Source organism: Heliangelus exortis, chromosome 19, assembly GCF_036169615.1.
Source record: "Heliangelus exortis chromosome 19, bHelExo1.hap1, whole genome shotgun sequence".
Classification (NCBI taxonomy): Eukaryota; Metazoa; Chordata; class Aves; order Apodiformes; family Trochilidae; genus Heliangelus; species Heliangelus exortis.
Window position 1 is genome coordinate 5,102,418 of NC_092440.1, and position 16,900 is coordinate 5,119,317.

At 55.2% G+C, this 16,900-nt stretch overlaps 3 protein-coding genes and 2 gene segments (V, D, J or C); 4 read left to right on the forward strand and 1 right to left on the reverse strand.

Annotated features, from left to right (window-relative positions):
- The first annotated feature begins 5,396 nt into the window (after positions 1-5,396).
- LOC139805215 (coiled-coil-helix-coiled-coil-helix domain-containing protein 10, mitochondrial-like) overlaps positions 5,397-16,900 on the forward strand; it is a 34,251-nt gene continuing 22,747 nt past the window's right edge. Inside the window, exons 1-2 of one of the 2 annotated variants that reach the window (XM_071763352.1) lie at positions 5,397-5,549; positions 5,649-5,859. In XM_071763352.1, coding sequence (XP_071619453.1) covers positions 5,494-5,549; positions 5,649-5,838 — 246 coding nt within the window. In that variant the 5' untranslated portion in view covers positions 5,397-5,493 and the 3' untranslated portion in view covers positions 5,839-5,859. Of the gene's footprint in view, positions 5,550-5,648; positions 5,979-16,900 lie in introns of those variants that run through there. The other variant, XM_071763351.1, reaches the window with a different exon arrangement.
- LOC139805210 (pre-B lymphocyte protein 3-like) lies at positions 7,765-11,608 on the forward strand. Its single transcript, XM_071763349.1, has 2 exons — positions 7,765-10,692; positions 10,922-11,608. The coding sequence occupies exons 1-2, from the start codon at positions 10,524-10,526 to the stop codon at positions 11,248-11,250; spliced, it is 498 nt and encodes a 165-aa protein (XP_071619450.1). The 5' UTR covers positions 7,765-10,523; the 3' UTR covers positions 11,251-11,608.
- On the forward strand, positions 12,348-14,653 carry LOC139805209 (vacuolar protein sorting-associated protein 29-like). 2 transcript variants are annotated; one of them, XM_071763348.1, is made up of 4 exons: positions 12,348-12,404; positions 12,694-12,882; positions 13,436-13,671; positions 14,417-14,653. In XM_071763348.1, the coding sequence occupies exons 1-4, from the start codon at positions 12,402-12,404 to the stop codon at positions 14,460-14,462; spliced, it is 474 nt and encodes a 157-aa protein (XP_071619449.1). In that variant the 5' UTR covers positions 12,348-12,401; the 3' UTR covers positions 14,463-14,653. The 2 variants fall into 2 exon arrangements, with proteins under 2 accessions (XP_071619449.1, XP_071619448.1); XM_071763347.1 differs by having other exon boundaries at positions 12,353-12,404; positions 14,241-14,653.
- Positions 15,749-16,316, reverse strand: LOC139805212 (Ig lambda chain V-1 region-like). The segment is given in 2 exon segments: positions 15,749-16,107; positions 16,241-16,316. Coding segments are annotated over 2 exon segments (390 nt in total).
- LOC139805311 (Ig lambda chain V-1 region-like) lies at positions 16,285-16,772 on the forward strand. The segment is given in 2 exon segments: positions 16,285-16,333; positions 16,489-16,772. Coding segments are annotated over 2 exon segments (333 nt in total).

Below are 16,900 nucleotides of genomic sequence, written 5' to 3' on the forward strand. Positions count from 1 at the left end.
AGCCTCTTCTGATGGGAAAGCACTCTCTGGAAACCCAAAGCAGAGCAGCCTAGCTCAGGTGTGCTCCAGCAGTCAGGCCCTGGGGCTCAAATGGGAAACACTTGTGATGTGAATGGATTCAGATCCGGAAGAGCCTTCAGACCAGAAGTGGGCTAGCATGAACGAGTTAAAATCCTTTCGTTTGCTTTGTGAAATTTATTGAAAACTACATTGTTCATCTGCTGAAACTTCACAGCTGTTGAGATTGCCCTCAGGGCAAACCACATCCAAGAAATGGCATGTAGATCCTGGGAGCACAAGACTTGAAAGCTGAAACAGCATTCCGTAGTGCTGCCTTCCCTTCCTTCCCTTCCCTTGCAGTCACGTCTGGACATCTGCAGCTCCTCCAGGTTTAGATGTCACATTTTTTTATCCCTCCCTTTTCTTATCTCTGGCTCTTGCAGTACAGTCACTTCATTTCACAGCACTGTGTTTTGGCTGAGAAGGGATTGAGGAAGGATGCAGAGATCTGCGTGGGGACAGCGTGCTGTGTGCCACCCCGCAGTGGTGATGCCACTGGATGTCACCTGCCTCTGATCCTACTGCTCTGTTATGCCTTGTGGGAGCAGTGGCAAGGCAGGGCTGCAGGAAATGTGTCCCTTTGACCATGAAAAATCTGTGAATTCCTTTTAGTGGCAGCAACTTGCTTGTTTGGGATATTATTATTATTATTATTATTATTATTATTATTATTATTATTATTATTATTACTAGTCAGTTGCATCTTCTGTATTATTATGATTAGTCAGTTGCATCGTCTGCTTGCAAAAAACATTATAGCATAACAAAATCCTGCTTACATGTTTATGCCTGACCTGAAAGCTCTGTATGGATTTGGGAGGCTGGAATCAGCCACTCGGCACCAGCAAAATGAGAAGCAGCCAGAGTTCAAAGATGTAAATAAGAGCAGGACATGAGAAACCCACTGACTGCAATACATTCAGTCATAAATGATTCATGCAGTAATCTTGAGTAGCAAACACAATGGTAAGGACTGGAGGTTTTCTTTCATTTTCTTTCTTTCTTTTTTTTTTTTTTTCTGGGATTGTCCACAAACAAAAATATTGGCTAATTCATCAGACGCTTTCTTCTGCTTTGAATAGTTTGCCCAGATCCCTGAGCAACCATTCCATGCAATTTGCTGCTAACCTAAATAACTTAAATTCAGGTACACCCAGAGCACTGCCCAGATCTGCCCCTGCATGCAGTAATTAGGGTTCTTCCAAGCACAAACCTGCATCTCAGGAGGCAGCAGGCTCCATCAGCATCTCCAGATGGCTACTGCTGGCAGTGGCTGGTGGCCGGGATGGGGCAGGGATGTGCTGCAGGGTGGCAGGGCTGCGTGGAGAAGGCTTCTGGGGAAACGTGTCACTTGTGGGTTGTAGCACTCCCCTGAGCAAGCACCCTGGGAATGGGCAGGCTGGTGAAGGCAGATGGGTGTTCTGTCACCCGATGGAGGGGCAGAGGCAAGAAGGGGACACAGGGAGGTTGGGTGTTGCATTCCTTACCTGTGAAATAACCCCCTGCAGCCCAAACGCGTGGGGAATTCCTGGACCTCTTTGTAGCCGTGTTTCAGTGGTGACAGTGAGAGGGTTTCAGTGAGGCAGACTCTGAAGGGGGAGATTATTATCTGCTTTTAGAGCAATGGGGAGAAGCAGTTGGAAAAAAACACACCTGCTTTTTACAAACCTTGTCTTACCTGATCCTGCTGCTACCAGGAGGGATTGTACCACTGCACCGAGTTACTCAGAATGACTGGGTTTGAGTTTTCACCTTCCCAGCACTATTCAGGAATTAATTACTGTCAGATTTGTACGTCCCTTAATCCAGAGTTAACACTCAAGTGTAGGCAAGCCCCAACACTTGAACTATGTAAGGAGAGATCTTCTGGAGCAGGGGAAGCAGGCAGAGGCAGAGCTACTTACTTGACTGACTCAAAGATCATGTTTAGGCTGAAAATTGGGAAGTTTGGGTAGGAAAGCAGTGAAAACTGTTGTGGGGATATTTAGATGCAAACAAATCCCTGCTGCACAAGTCCCCCAAGGGGAGGACAGCTCCTGGGAAGGGCTCTGTGCTGGAGACTGAACACAGTGCTCCCACCTCCAGCACTGAGGACTCTCCAGCTGGGAGCAGAGGGCTTGGGGTGGGTGGCGTGCGTGCGGGTGGAGTTGTGTACACTCAGCCTTCTCAGACAGCCACAATAAATTATCTCATTAGTAAACCCAGGTTGCTGTGCTCCTCAGCACATACCCGGCCTCCCACAGCACAGAAAATCTTTGTGTCTAATTAACCAAATCAAAGGGTCCCCCAGATGCAGCTTAAAGGGATGCTCTCAGCTTGAAACCCAGGCTCCTTCAGCAAGTTGTTCAGCGCGTAGTGGAACTAATGAACCTCGGCTTCCTATGGCTGGATGTCTGGCATTCCCTACTCCCCCTGAAAGTCCCTCCTCTCTCCCCCCCCCCCCCCACCAGATGCCCAGATTCTTCCCATGGCCAGGGACAAGCAAGAAGAGCAGCCCACAGTGTGGTACCCCCAGCCCCCCAGCCTCACATGCTGGTGGCAAAGCTGTGAGATCTCTCACCCTGGGGGTCCCTGGCAGTGAGGGGCTCCCTGAGGTCACCTTTTTCTTCCCTCCTTCTTTTTTTTCCTCATGTCTTTAAGATCTGTTTCCCCTCAAGTCCTCGTGGCTCAGCGTGGCAGGATGGGGTTGCCCAGGGAAGGGAAGGAACACTACTCCCCTGGGATGCAAGGCTGGGAAAAGGGAAAAAAAAGCAGGTGCTGCTGCTGCAGGGGCTTTCCAGTTACATTCTTCTGGTTTGACAATGTCTTGCCTCCCTCTCCACTTCATTAGTGGCTGAAAGACAAGCAAATGCTGAATGCAAAATGCTGCTGTTCCAGCTGAAAGCAGAACTGCACAGCACAGCTCCAGGGGCAGGCAAGCTCCCTGGCACTATGGGAGAAAGGATCTGGGGCTGTTACCCCTCAGAAGAAGAGACCAAAGTTGTATTTTTTTGAGGCACAATCCCTTCCCTCAGGAGCACAAGAGCTGCAGTTCTCTCTCCCTCTGCCCGCCCAGCTCCTGTGCTGGGGGATGGCTTGCTTTACAAATGCTTTTCTCTTGCCCTCGTGCTGGAAATTTGATTCTACAAAAACACTTACACAGCAGCTAATTGCCAACCCTGCAGTGACTTAGCTCTCTAATTCCTGCCAGTCAATGAACCAGCCCAAAGAGCTGGTTTTCATAACTTGCTGAATGTATGAACACAGCCCTGGAGACATTACATAGCTGGGATTTTTTTATTTTTTTTTCCTGGACAACTTCTGGATCCTTCTCAATTTTGGAAATTTCTTTCACTCCACAGGGCATATGGAACATCCAACAAAGAAACAAGCAGCCAGGCCCATCCCAGTGAGACATCAATCAGACCTGGACCCACAGAGACCTCAGAGACCAGATGGGGTGCCAGGGAAGAGATGATTGTCAAGAAATTGGTTCGAAGGTAAATCTGGTGTCATCCAGCCTGTCTGTTCGTGATTTGAGGGCTTATCATCATCTTTCCATGGATTCTTCCTTCCCAACTATGTCCACACCTTGCACAGGTTGCCTTGATCTGCTGGTTTGTATCCAGAGGGCTGCTGCAAAAATTGGTGTGCTGGTCACTGGCTCAGACCACATCATTCCTCCCCACCCTGGCTCCTCCCTGGCACGCTCTTTTCTCTGCCCCAGTTGTGGACTGTTCATCTTCCCTCTCTCAGCCCTTCATTATCCACCTCTCCCCACTCATCCTCTCCCAGGCCACTGTCTCCATCACCTATTTCCAGCAAGCCCCTTCATGCTCCGTCCTGCTCTGCTCCATGCCTGGGAGAAGGAGCATCAAAAAAAGCCACCACATCATCCTCCCTGAAGCTCTGCTTTGTCACAACACCTGCAGAAGCCTCCCTGGCAGAGTGCTGGGCTCTGCACATTGCCTGCCCCTGGTGCCTCTGTGCTCCCTCCTGCTGCCTTCACCCCTGCCTGCACTGCATGGAGCTTGGTCCTTCATGGAAGGCTCTGTGGCTCTTCAGCACGTGGTCAGGAGCCCAAAAATGAGCTCAGCCACATTTGGGCCAGTGACTCTGGAAATGATGGGTTGCTTCATCTGCAAGTGCCGAGTTTGGGCACAGCTAGAAGCCAGCTCACCCTCAAATGGGTGCTTTTTTGCCCCATCTGCCTGTGATAAACACCCGATGGTGTGACTGGTGTGGTAGGTATGAGGACCATAAACCAGCACGGTCGACTCCCCCTGTGGCTGTGAGTTTCAGTTTGCCTTCCAGGCACGTGTGAGAGATTTAAAGTGTTTTCCAATTCCTTTGAGGCCTTCCTGGATGTTCCTTTGGACATAAAAATAAGAGGTTTTGCAATTGTGCTTCAAAAGCACGAAAGGGGTGTTTAGCCTGGAGAAAAGGAAGCTCAGGGGAGACCTTATCACTCCCTGAAAGGAGATTGTAGCAAGTGGGTGCTTGGCTGTTCTCCTAAATAACAAGCAACAGAACAAAAAGAAACGGCCTCAAGTTGCCCGGGACAGGTTTGGATTGGATATTAGGAAAAATTTCCTCCTCAAAAGGGTGGTCAGGTCCTGGCACAGGCTGCCCAGGGCAGTGACAGTCACCATCCCTGAAGGGACCTGGAAGCAGTGCAGATGTGGTGCTGCGGGACGGGGCTCAGCGGTGGTCTTGGCAGTGCTGGGTTAACAGTTGGACTCCATCGTCCCGAGGGTCCTTTCCAAGCCCAGTGGGTCTGTGGTTCTGTACAGTGGGACAGACGGAGCTGCGGGGTCACCCCAGTGCTGGAGCAGGCAGAAGCCATCGCACCGGGGAACTCACGGCCCCTGCTCCGGGGGCTGGACGGGCTCACCCGGGATCTTCCCTCGGGGGCTGTTCAACACCGGGGACACTATGGCACCCCCGACAGCGGGTGCGTGTCCGTGTCCGTGTCCGTGTCCGTGTCCGTGTCCGTGTCCGTGTCCGTGTCCGTGTCCGTGTCCGTACGGGGCCGGGCAGCAGCACGGGGCTGTCACACTTGGACCCGCCGCGCTCTCGGTTCGGAAGTTTCGGTGGCAGCGAAGAAACCAACGCGCGTCTGCGCGTCTCTGGCCTGCCGCTTTCCCCACAGCGGCGTCCGACAGGGACTTGGACCAGAACCAGGGCAGAGCCCGTCATCGGGATCGGGATCGGGATCGGGATCGGGACCGCAGCCAGGGCCGGACCCGGCGGGCGGGGGCGCCCCCTGGCGGGTCGGTGCGGCAGCGCCGGAGGGTTAGGGGGGGAGCCGGTTCCGGTACCTCGTTCCCCGCGGGTCATGCCGGGCCGGACCGGGCCGGTGGCTCAGCCGCGGCGGCGGAGCATGCGCGCGGCGTCACGTGGTGCCGGTTCTTAAGGCAGCGCGCGGGGCGGGGCTGGGAGAGCAGCGAGAGGATGGCGAGAGGCAGCAGGAGCGTGGGGCGGGCCGCGGCGGCACCGGCACCGGCCAGGTACCGGGGCGTGGGGATGTGGGGGGCTGTGTGCGGCTGTGTGCGTGTGCCGGGCCTGTCTGCCCCCGTCGCCCCTCTCTGACTCGCTCCTCTCCGCAGCCCCCCCCCGGCGGCCCCGATGCCGGCGGCTCAGCCGGCGCAGCCCGGGCTGATGGCGCAGATGGCGAGCACGGCGGCCGGCGTGGCGGTGGGTTCCGCCGTGGGACACGTAGTGGGCAGCGCCATCACCGGCGTCTTCAGCGGCGGCTCCTCCGAACCGGCCAAGGCGGCGGCTCCCGCACAGGTGTGAGCGGGGCCGGGCTTGTTAGTGGTAAATCGCTTCTGGACTAGTAGGGAAGGAAAGGAATGGGATTTGGGATTTGTGGGAGGTTGAAGTTCAGATAGCGCTCTATTTATTACAGAGAAATAAATGAGTTTATTAGGACTGAACACTTGTGCCTATTCTTTATTTATTTCTCAAGTTAATTTTTAAGCTATCAATGTTAATGGTATCAGCTGCTTAAAGGCCAAGGCACAATTACATATTTTCTGCAAGTCAGAGGTGCAGCCTAGCAAGGTCTGTGCCTGTATGACTTGGCAAAAGTGGATCCACAACTGAGCTGAGGCTGGATTGGCTTTGCTCCAGGCAGAGGATGGGCTGGAGAGGTAATCTGAGAAGTGTCCTACAGTATTTTCAGAAATAAATTCTTTCTCTATTCTTATCCTTTTCTTAAGAGCTGATCTGACCCTGAAGCTAAGAAAACATGACCTGTCTGGCTGTCTGACTCAGATACAGTTGGCTGATCTTACTTAAAAGCTTTAGCAGGTTATGCAATGCTCTCAAGGTCACCAGCATCAGGTTAAGTTTGGAGCTGCTTCCTCCTTAAAGTCACAGTAGTAGAAAGGTCTGAGTGCTGCCTCCAGCAGGAGACCCTGCTTCTCGTGTTGGTGTGAAGGAGAATTTTGAGGCTTCAGATGGAGCTTTGGTCTCCATAGTATAATTCTTAACAGCTGAATTTTCATGGCAAAATTAATCTGTTAACTGATGACCTCTAGATGTTGAATAGGGGAGAAGTTCCCTGCTGCTTACCTGAATTTATGAGGAAATTCAGGTCTAGATGGTGAAAGCTGACAGCAGATACTGCAGGCTGGTGTTGAAAGTCTGACCCCTTCTAAATGTCAGGACCTAAATTCCCAGTGGTATATTAATGCTCTGAGCTGTCCCTGGCCTTATCTGTGGTGCCTTGTGTTCTCCTGAGAGGCAGCCAAGGGAAAAAGTCAATGACAGACTCAGAGCCCAAGTGCTCTGTGTGCTGAGCTACCTCAGTGAGCAGCCTATGTAATGAAGTTGTTTTAACTAACTCCCTTTCAGAAATAACTATTTAACTAACTCCCTTTCAGAAATAACTATTTAACTAACTCCCTTTCAGAAATAACTATTTAACTAACTCCCTTTCAGAAATAAATATTACTCTGATGGTGTGTGCAGGTCTGGGTAGAGAAGCTGTTAAGGAGAACCATCAGGAGCACCTCCAACAGGTGGGTGCTCTCCTGACCCATCTTGGTGAAGTTCAATGCTTCTGCTGGAGCTGTGGGGGCTCTGAATGTCTCTTGAAGCAGAAGGCTGCTGCTGGTCCCTGGCTGTGCTGCAGCATTTGTGTGGCTTGTTGAGGTGTGGCCTTGGATGTGTGACCCTCTGAGAGGAGCAGGGGGATCTGGGGCAGAGCAGTTCAGCCCTGGAGCATTCTTGCTGGGCTGGATGAGTGCTCAGGTGGCACTGCATGGTGGCTGAGCCCTGTTCCCATCAGGGACATGCCTCATTCTGGGGGTGCCCTTGAGCTCTGAGCTCTTCCTGCTCTGTGAGGTGGCCCTGGGCCTGGCTGGGGTGCTGGTGAGGGGCTGAGCTCTCTTCTGCAAAGAGCCCCTTCTCCACTGGTGTCTCACCTGTGGAGCCAACCTGTGGATGACCCACCAGCAGATAGGTGTTGGCCTTCAGCCTTGGCCAGTTGCCCCTTGGTGTGTGGGATGAGGCTGTGCCAGCTGTGAGACTACAGACTGGGAGATGGGACTTCTTGGGTTCCTGATCCCTCCTGCTCTTCTGGATCAAGGGTTGGACTTGATGATCTCAGAGGTCCCTTCCAACCCAGCTGATTCTATGATTCTCCACTGTTTGCCCCAAGAAAATGTCCTCTGTTTGCTTCAAACTTCACCCTGTGGGGGCTTGTGCCTGGGCTGGGGTGGGAGGGCAGCAGACACTTGCTGTCATGCTGACCAGGAGAGGTTCTGCAAACCAGCTCTTGACTTTTGCTGGTCCCTCCTTGCTGCCCACAGCCAGAACCTCTCTGAGCTGTGCTGGGAGGAGCACAGTGGGATGCAGGGGACAGTCCCACACATGGCATACAGGGGCTGTGGCAGGGAGGGCAGTCATGCCTGCACCCCCAGCTCCTCTGTGGAGGTGAGGTGGGTGCCTGGCTCTTACCTGCTAGGTCAGGGTAGTGTTTGCCCAGGTTCTCTAGCAAGGATTCATAGCAGGTGGCTTCAGTGCTTTCTCCTCCTGCCAGCAGAATGGGACAAATGGATCAGTCTCTATCCTGACTGAAAACTAAAGTCAAGGCTTGCTATTGGAGCAGGTGGCTCTACCCAGGAAAGATTCTTCCTCCCCCAGGGCAGCCACCTCAGACAAACAACAAAGTTCAGCCCTAGTTCTTCATGGGAGGTGGATTCTGTCTTCTCAAAGCTGCTGTGTTGTGTCTGAGTGGTTGCTAAACAGAGCCCCTCTCCAAAGTTACATCTTTGTGTCTAGATGGCAGGGTTTTCCTGGTGTGTGGGGCAGTTAACTGGAAATGGTGTGTGACTCCACCCCTGAAGCAGACCCTTTTGGTGCAGGGGCTGAGCTGTGCCCTCTCACTGAGGAGTTACGGGTGACTCTGATGAGGATGTAGCACTCCCTTTCCCGTAGGAGCCCTGGGGATGTGGCAGGAGGCACAGCTGAGAGCTGAGATAGGATCCCCACGTGACCATTAGTGGGGCTTTGAGCTGCTCTGTTACAGCCACATCTTCTGGGGCTTAATACCAGGACTGCTCTAGGTTAGGAGCAGGGATGAACACTTTGATTTGGGCAAAAGGGTTCTGATTCATGAAGTGTCTCTGTCCTTCAACTTAACATCAGCTGTGAGCAGGAAAAAGCAGGGAGCCTTTGCTGGTCCGTGCAAACATGTCCCAGTCACAAGGGGAAGGAGCTGGAGATGATGGCTGAGTCACCAGGGAACATTTTGGCCATGAACTCTCACTGAGTTTGTCATTATTGAGAAATGCTGAGGGCTGACACACGTCAGGAGTTGGAGCTGGGGATCCAATTCAAATAGCAGAGGGAGCAAAGGCTTAGGGCCACGTGTGTCTGGTGGCATCAGGCAAAGGCTCTCAGCCAACTGTGAGCAAGGCCAGGACAGTCAGCTCATTCCCTCTCACCACAGATAATCTGCTCTGAAACCGAGGGCCAGGATTTGATTCAGGGGAACCCTTCTTGCACAGCCAGGAGCAGAGGACCTCTGCTGGTGGCTGTCACCTCTGTCCCATGGCTCTTCTGGTTGTGTTAAGCATCCTTGCCTCTGGCCTCCCTCCTTGCCAGCAGCATAGCCCTGTGAGGATGCTTTTCTTCTCTGGTTCATTGTAAATGGGTTAAAGATCTCCCTGTTTTTTAAACAGGTGAGGCAAGGGTGCTGATGTGCCCTGGCAGAGCTCTCCCTGTTCCCTGACCACCGGGCACTGCTGCTCACCAAGGTGCCACATCCCTCATGGGGCCACCACCAAGTGATGAAGATGGTCCAGGTGGCCAGCTGCTCCTCAGAGCCAAGTCAAAGCTGGTGTTTTCCCTGCCTCACCATACCAAACACGGGGTCAGGGAGCCTCTCCTCTCAGCTGCTCTCCAGACCTGTGGTATGGGGGCTGCTTGTGCCAGCACCGTGTGGCAGGGAGCAAGGTGACAATGCCCGGTGGTGATGGCATTGGCTGTTGGGGAGCCCAGGGGAGGGGCTGTGTTTCCAGCAGCACAGCTCGGCCGTGGTTTCAGTACTCAGATTTCCCACCAACGGGGAATGTCCCTGCAGCTTGTTCAGCCTCTTGCAGGCAGGAGCAGGAGGGGGTAGAGCAGGGGCTGGGCTGAACATCAGCCTGTTGAGAGGGCTGCCTGCTCCCTCTGCTCCCAACTGCTCTGGATTTCAGACTTAGGGGGTGCTGAGCCTGCCTGTGGAGGACAGGGGGTACCATCTGGGAATGGGGCAAAGTACCAACCACCCTGCTGCCAGGGACTGCCAAGGGCTGGAGGACTCAGAGGGTCAGGCCAGCCCTTGGCTGTGTAGCAGGGTGTCTGTGCCCTGTGGTGGGTGCTACAAACAGGAGGGGCTTTATGCCCAGAGACTCGGGCAGCCTTTTGCTGTGACAGTCTGCTGTCCTTCCGTGCAAGGCCCCAGCTGTGCTGCAGCCACAGCTCGCTGCACCAGCACCCCTGGGAAGTGATTTCTGGCAGGTGACTTTGACAGCCACTTGCTCGTGTCTGCCCGTGGCTGCTGTTTTGGAACAAAAAGTTGTCAAAAGCAGCAACATCCCCAGCATCATTGGTGGTTCCCAGCCTGTGCCACAGGAACCTGTGTCATTCTTGTCCCAGCAATGGAGCTACATACAGAAAGCAGCAGGGTGTGACTCAGGCTCCTCGTGGCAAAGGGCTTGAGAGAGAAGGATGGGATGCAAGACCACAGGGAACCCTCTCTGCTCCCCTTAATAGAGGAGAGGTGGTCAGTGATGGCCCCACGCTGCACCCCAGTGCCCAGGGCAGAGGGTGCTGAGGTGGGCTGTGTGTGCACCAGTGCACTTGGGGGGAACAGCTCAGCATGGAGTGAAGGTGGGTGGTGGGTCACAATGCTGAGCTCTTGCTCCACTGCTTGGAGCCCCCTCCCTCAAGCCCAGCTGCAGCAAAGCAAGTGACACAAAGAGCTGTTAATGTCCCTGAGCCCCCTGTGTCATTTACATACACCTCCCTGGGGCCAGTTCACAGCAACCCAGGCTTGTGTGGCAGCACAGACCTTCTCAGAGACAGCCTCTCTTCCTCTGCTTCCTGACATGGCCCTGGGTCTCCTGGTCCTTCTGCTGGCAGGGACAGTGGGGACAGGTGAGTGTAGTGAGGCTGTGCCAGCTGCTGTCTGAGGAGGCCCTGGGGGCTGTCAGGCAGGACTGTGCTGTCCATGGGGGTGCTGGTCTGAGCAGGGCTGTGTGAGGTGATGAGCAGGATGAAGGTTGGGTCATGGGGCTGCCTCAAGGGAGCAGGGGGATATTTTGGGGCTGGGGGTGACAGGAGATGTGGCTCAGCCCATCACTAACAGCATCCTTGGTGCACGCAGCTTCCAGGGCTCAGCCTGTGCTGACCCAGCCACCCTCTGTGTCGGTGCTGCCCGGGCAGACTGCTCGCCTGCCCTGCCTCCTCAGCCCCCGCTTCAACATCAGCGAGTTCGGCATCTCCTGGTACCAGCAGCGCCCGGGGCACTCCCTGAGGTATTTGCTCTATTACAACTCTGAGCAAGACAAGCACAAGCCCGACAAGATTCCTGACCGCTTCTCTGCTACCAAAGACCTCTCCAGCAACGCCTGCATCCTCATCATCGCCTCTGCCAGCCAAGAAGACAACGCCAACTATTACTGCTCCCTGTCACACGCCTTCGGATGGTTTTAGGAACCTGAAACTGCAGCTTTTTGCTTTTCCCCTGGGGCCAAGCCCTGTGGAGAATGGAAAAAGACCCCTTGTATATTTGAGTGTGCCCAGCAGCGCTGTCTTGTGCTGAGGCAGCAGCCTCCTCTTCGATCCCAAATGTCCCCCACGGAGCTTTAGAGCCTGGCAGGGTGCGGGACCTGCCCGGGCTCAGCCCCGCAGCACAGGGCAGCATCTGCAGCGGTGGGAGGAGGGAGACCTCTGCCATGGTCCGGCTTTCCCGAGCTCTCCCAGTACTTGGCACAAAGCAGGGTTGACCCCGGCTTGGGCTCCTGCGTGGTTTGGTTTGTCTTTATTAACAATAAAGTTTAATTAGCCATGGGGTTTGTGCCGTGGGGGGGGGGGTCTCGAGGAATCCCCGGGGTGCCTCATGTATGGGGGTGTTGCCGTGCACTGCGGTACCGCAGAGCCAAGGCGGCCACGGAGATACCCCGGGGGGGAGGGGGTGTCCATCGGGATGCAGGTGATGCCCCTTGGGGGGAGGGGGTGTCCATGGGGATGCAGGTGATGCCCCTTGGGGGGAGGGTGTCCATGGGGATGCAGCTGTGTCACCCACCCTGGGCACAGCCCGACCTGCCCAGCCAGAGGGACCCATGGGAGGGAGAGAGGGGGAGAGGGAGAGGGGAAAAAGGAGGGGGTCTGACCCCCGCCAAGCACCTGTCCCCCTCGGGAGCACCTCCACACCTGTCCCCGCCTCCCTTCACCCCTCCTCCGCCTTCGCCCCTCACAGCCCCGGCGTCCCCACAGCTGCGGGGAGAAGGACGCGTTTAACCACGCACGCACTCGGGGCGCTGTGTCGGGCCTTTTCCACGCAGGAAGACGATGCATTCCCCACACAAATCCACGGATTACAGGGAAAACACAGCGCGCGTGGGTGCGGGGGGGACGGACGGACGGGGGACTTAGAGCAGCCCCGGACCCGGCGACAGCCGCCCCGCCCCGCACATGCTCGGGGCTGCGGGGCACACGTCACGTGGGCAACACCCGCAGAGTCACGTGGGAAGCTCCTGGCGTCGCCATTGGCTCGAGGGAGGGGAAAAGGGGGCTGCGTCACTTCCTGGTTACTGCAGAGAGCGTCTCGGTAACGCGGTGTTGGAGCTGTGCGGAGGAGCGGGATGGTGAGCGGCCCCTCCCGGGCTCCCTGCCCCGCAGCCCCGGGGGCGCAGCGCGTTCCCTCCCCTCCGGTACATGCGGGAGGGCGAGAGCCTGGCGCTGCCCCGTGGGGCTGTCTGTGCGGGGAAGGTCGGGCATGCGAGGGGCTGTTCCCCGAAAGCTGCCGCTGCTCTAAACCCTGCCGGGCCTGTGCTGGTTTGCCCGGCTTCGCGAACGCCGCAGGGCGGCAGAAAGGTTTTGTGATGTTGAGTAGCGCGGGTTAAAACTCTCTCTTTCCTCTCGCCGTGTGGGAAGTTGGTGTTGGTGTTAGGGGACCTTCACATCCCCCAGCGGTGCAGTGGTCTGCCGGGGAAGTTCAAGAAGCTGCTGGTTCCGGGAAAGATTCAGCACATCTTGTGTACAGGGAACCTCTGCACCAAGGAGACTTACGACTACCTGAGGACTCTGGCTGGGGACGTTCACGTTGTTAAGGGGGACTCTGAGGTAAAGCTCTCCCTGCTGCTAACTCCTCAGTCTGCCTCCCTGCACGCTGTGGTTCTCTTGGTGTGCTTTGTCTCCCCTTGGCATTCCCAGGGGAGTCCTTCCCCACTAGCAATTCCTGAGCCATAATTCACCAGGATAGGAAGTAGAAATGTATAAGACTGAAGAAACAGAATTATATTGGAGACTTTTCTTATCGTGCTTGCACCAGGGGAGAGGTGGCAGTGGTGGTGGGGAATAAAGTCACTTGATTCATATGAACTCTGGCACAAGTCTGATTGCTGTGAGGCCTCTGGAGTCCCCCAGCTGGCTGTGTAGCTGCAGGAACTGGGGACCTGTGTGTGTGTTTATTTACTACTGGTTGGCTTTGAGGCTTCTGGCCTCAGTGCAAATTCCCAGCTCTTTGCTCTGCAGTTGCTCTTGTTGGGGTGTGAGTCTGCACCTTGAGTGCTGGAGTAGTGAAAAGAGAGTTTGTATCTTGGAATGTGGGAACCTGCATTGTGCAGGTGAGAGGGGTCTTTGGCTGATTTATAGCCTGTGCCTTTCTCCTTCTCAGTGCCTGAATTATCCTGAAGAAAAGGTTGTAACTGTTGGACAGTTCAGAATTGGGCTGATTCATGGCCATCAAGTTATTCCCTGGGGTGATGTGGCCAGCCTGGCACTGCTCCAGAGGCAGATGGATGTGGACATTCTCATTTCGGGGCACACGCACAGATTTGAAGCATTTGAACATGAAAATAAATTCTACATCAACCCCGGGTCAGCTACAGGAGCCTACAGTGCTTTGGAAAAGTGAGTCCTGAGCTGCCCAGTGCAGCAGAACCTGGGGGCATTACCCAAACTGTGTGTGTTCAGTGTGAGTGGATGCAGAGCACTGGTGAGGTGCTGTGAGGAGCAGGAGATGGGCTCTCTCCCTGCCTGGGGAGCACAGTGGGGCTTCCCTGTTCCCAGGGTTTTTACTTGGCCCATGAGTTGGGCATGACAGCCCAGCACTGGTGTGTCTGGGGCTGCTTCCTGGGCCAGGAGAAGGGGGAGCTGCAGCAGCTCCTTGAAGCCCTTTTGCTTTCTGGTGTCTTCCCAGAAGCTGTGTGCTATTGTTTTGTAGGAAATCAGACTTCTGGGGACACTGCCAGCTTGAATATCTGAGCCTGACACAACTCAGGCTGTTTAGCAGCCTTGGGGACTCCTTCTGGGCTCGGTGCAGCTCTGCCCAAGAGGCTGCTGCCAGTGCCTCCACCCTGTAGCATTCACCAGACCCCTCCAGTCCTTGGCAGCATGTTAGAACCTGTAGGCATAAGGTATGTCAACAGCAAAGTGTAAGGTACCTGGGAAGATGGCCAAGGCGTGTTTTTTCTTTCCAGGAACATCATCCCTTCCTTTGTCCTGATGGATATCCAGACTTCCACAGTTGTAGCTTATGTCTACCAGCTTATTGAGGATGATGTGAAAGTAGAAAGAATCGAGTTTAAGAAGTACTGAATCCAGCTCAGCCCTGCTGGCTGGCTTCTCACCGCCCTCCCCTCCTCCTCTCCCGCAGACCACGCGGGGGAGCTGCGGGGCTGAGAAGCGGCCGCAGCGCTTGAGTGCTTGAGAAAAGCCGTCAGGGTTCCCAACCCCAACTTGAAGCAGAAGCTGTTGCTCTTGTGAGTGGAAAATTACCGGGGTCTACGGAGGAGCTGCTGCATTCCTCAGGGAGTCACGGAGGGGGGTGATAGCTTGGCATTGAATCTCTTCTGTAAGACGAACACAGAATAATAAATCCCTGTTTCATGTGTCTGGGTCCTGTTTGTTATGCTTCTAAAAGAAGAGAGGCTGGAATTTGATGTGAGGAGGCTCTGGGGGCTCACAGGAAGCTGCTGTTTGCTTCCTGAGGTTCATCACTGGAACTTTCTGGGATCTGTCAGAGATGCCCAAGGACTTCAGCTGCTTTGGCAGACCCATCCCACCTCCTCTTTGAGAGCAGCAGAGAAAGGCAGAGGCATCTCTGGGAAGGGTGGTGAGGAGAGCTGGGGGCTGGGGCTGGGTGGGCTCGGAGCCAACAAGAGTTGGTAGTGCCCAGGGCACTTCTTTTTGTCCCCAGGTGCTGCTGAGCAGTCTGAGTGTGCTGTTGGAGTGATGTGACATTGGCACAGGAGCTCTCTGGGTTGCACTGTGGGGAGTGTGCAGGGCTGATGGTGGTTGAGGAGCCCTGCAAAGAAGCCTCTGGGTAGGAGGTCAGGGGGAGCATGGCTGGAGGAACTGTGCTGCTGTGGAGGGATGCTCAGTGGGTGTCTGGGTGATGCAGGAGTAACAAACAGGCTGAGGTGGCCGCAGAGGACACTTTCAGCAAGGGGGGGTAGGAAAGTTTTTCTGTCATCCCTTTGCATGTGTCTTGGCTAAGGTTACATTGACCAAAACCAGAGTGAAGGAGCATCTGCCTGCACAGCTTGAATGAGCTGGGAAGTCTTGTGGCCCCTGAGAGTAACCTGATTCTAGAGCCCAGGTGTGAAGCAGAACCTGATGTTCCTGGCTGAGAGTCCCACAGAGCACCAGCCCGGAGTGAGCTGGGGGCTTTTGCTGGACCAGAGACGTGTGCAGGAGGAGCAGGAGACAGGAGCTGCCAGTGAGCACTGGGAGACACATTTTCCACAGAGAGGCTGTGCCCTAACAGGTGAGGGATCACGAAGGAGTCAGGGTCTGCAACACAGCTCCATTGGTGTGGGGACACAGAACTGGTGGGCTTGCACCATGGCCTGGGCCCTTCTCCTCCTCACAGTGCTCACCCACAGCTCAGGTGCCCTGGACACATTCTGTGCCCAAACAGAGCCTTTGGGCATAGGGGTCCTGCTTCAGCACCATGCACCAGCTCAGCCATGAGGGAGGTGGGCAGTAAAAACCCTTCCTTTTAAATTCCTCTGTAGCTCACCTCCCCACCTCTCTGTGTCACTACACCAGCATCAATGCTGTTGTCCCAGCTCCCACAGAAATAGACAGCCTCGTCCTCAGCTTGGACCCCAGTGATGGTTAACGTGCCCGTGGTGCCGGATTTGGATCCGGAGAATCGCGAAGGGATGTTCGAGGGTCTCTGGTTGTTCCGGTAGATGACAGTGACAGGGGCACTGCCAGGCACCTTCTGCTGGTACCAGCCATAGTTGTAGCTGCTCCCAGAGCAGGTGATCTTGACGGTGTCTCCGGGTTTCACGGAGAGCACAGAGGGCGTCTGAGTCAGCGCAGCCTGGACCAGGGAACCTGGAGAGGGAGAGGAGAGAGGGGAAGAGATGGGGGTCAGACAGTGCCCCATGAGCACAGCCACCCCAGGGTAGTGGGACAGGACCCCTGTGCCCAAGGGTCCTGTCTGGCACAGAGAATGTGTCCAGGGCACCTGAGGTGTGGGCGAGCACCACGAGAAGGAGAGGGGCCCAGGCCATGGTGCGATCCCAGCAGTTCTGTGTCCTCACTCTGGTGAAGCTGCGCTGTGGATCTTGAGCTGCTTTTCAATCCCTGCAGGCTGTGCCCAGCTAGGATGTTTGGGCACAGTGGTCCCATCCCCATCTCACTGCCCAGGGGTGGCTGTGCTCATGGGGCACTGTCTGACCCCCATCTCCTCCCCTCTCTCCTCTCCCTCTCCAGGTTCCCTGGTCCAGGCAGCGCTGACTCAGACGCCCTCTGTGCTCTCCGTGAAACCCGGAGACACCGTCAAGATCACCTGCTCTGGTGGTAGCAGCAACTATGGATGGTACCAGCAGAAGGTGCCTGGCAGTGCCCCTGTCACTGTCATCTACTGGGACAATGAGAGACCCTCGAACATCCCTTCACGATTCTCCGGATCCACATCTGGCACCACGGGCACGTTAACCATCACTGGGGTCCAAGCTGAGGACGAGGCTGTCTATTTCTGTGGGAGCTGGGACTAGAATGCTGGTGAGCATCCAAGTGCTTCCCGGGGTGCTGGGTTGGGTGCTCTGGGTTGACTGTTAGTGTCTGCTGTAAGCACAGCCATGGCCATGCAGAGGAAAAATGAATCTGCTTCAGCACCATGCTC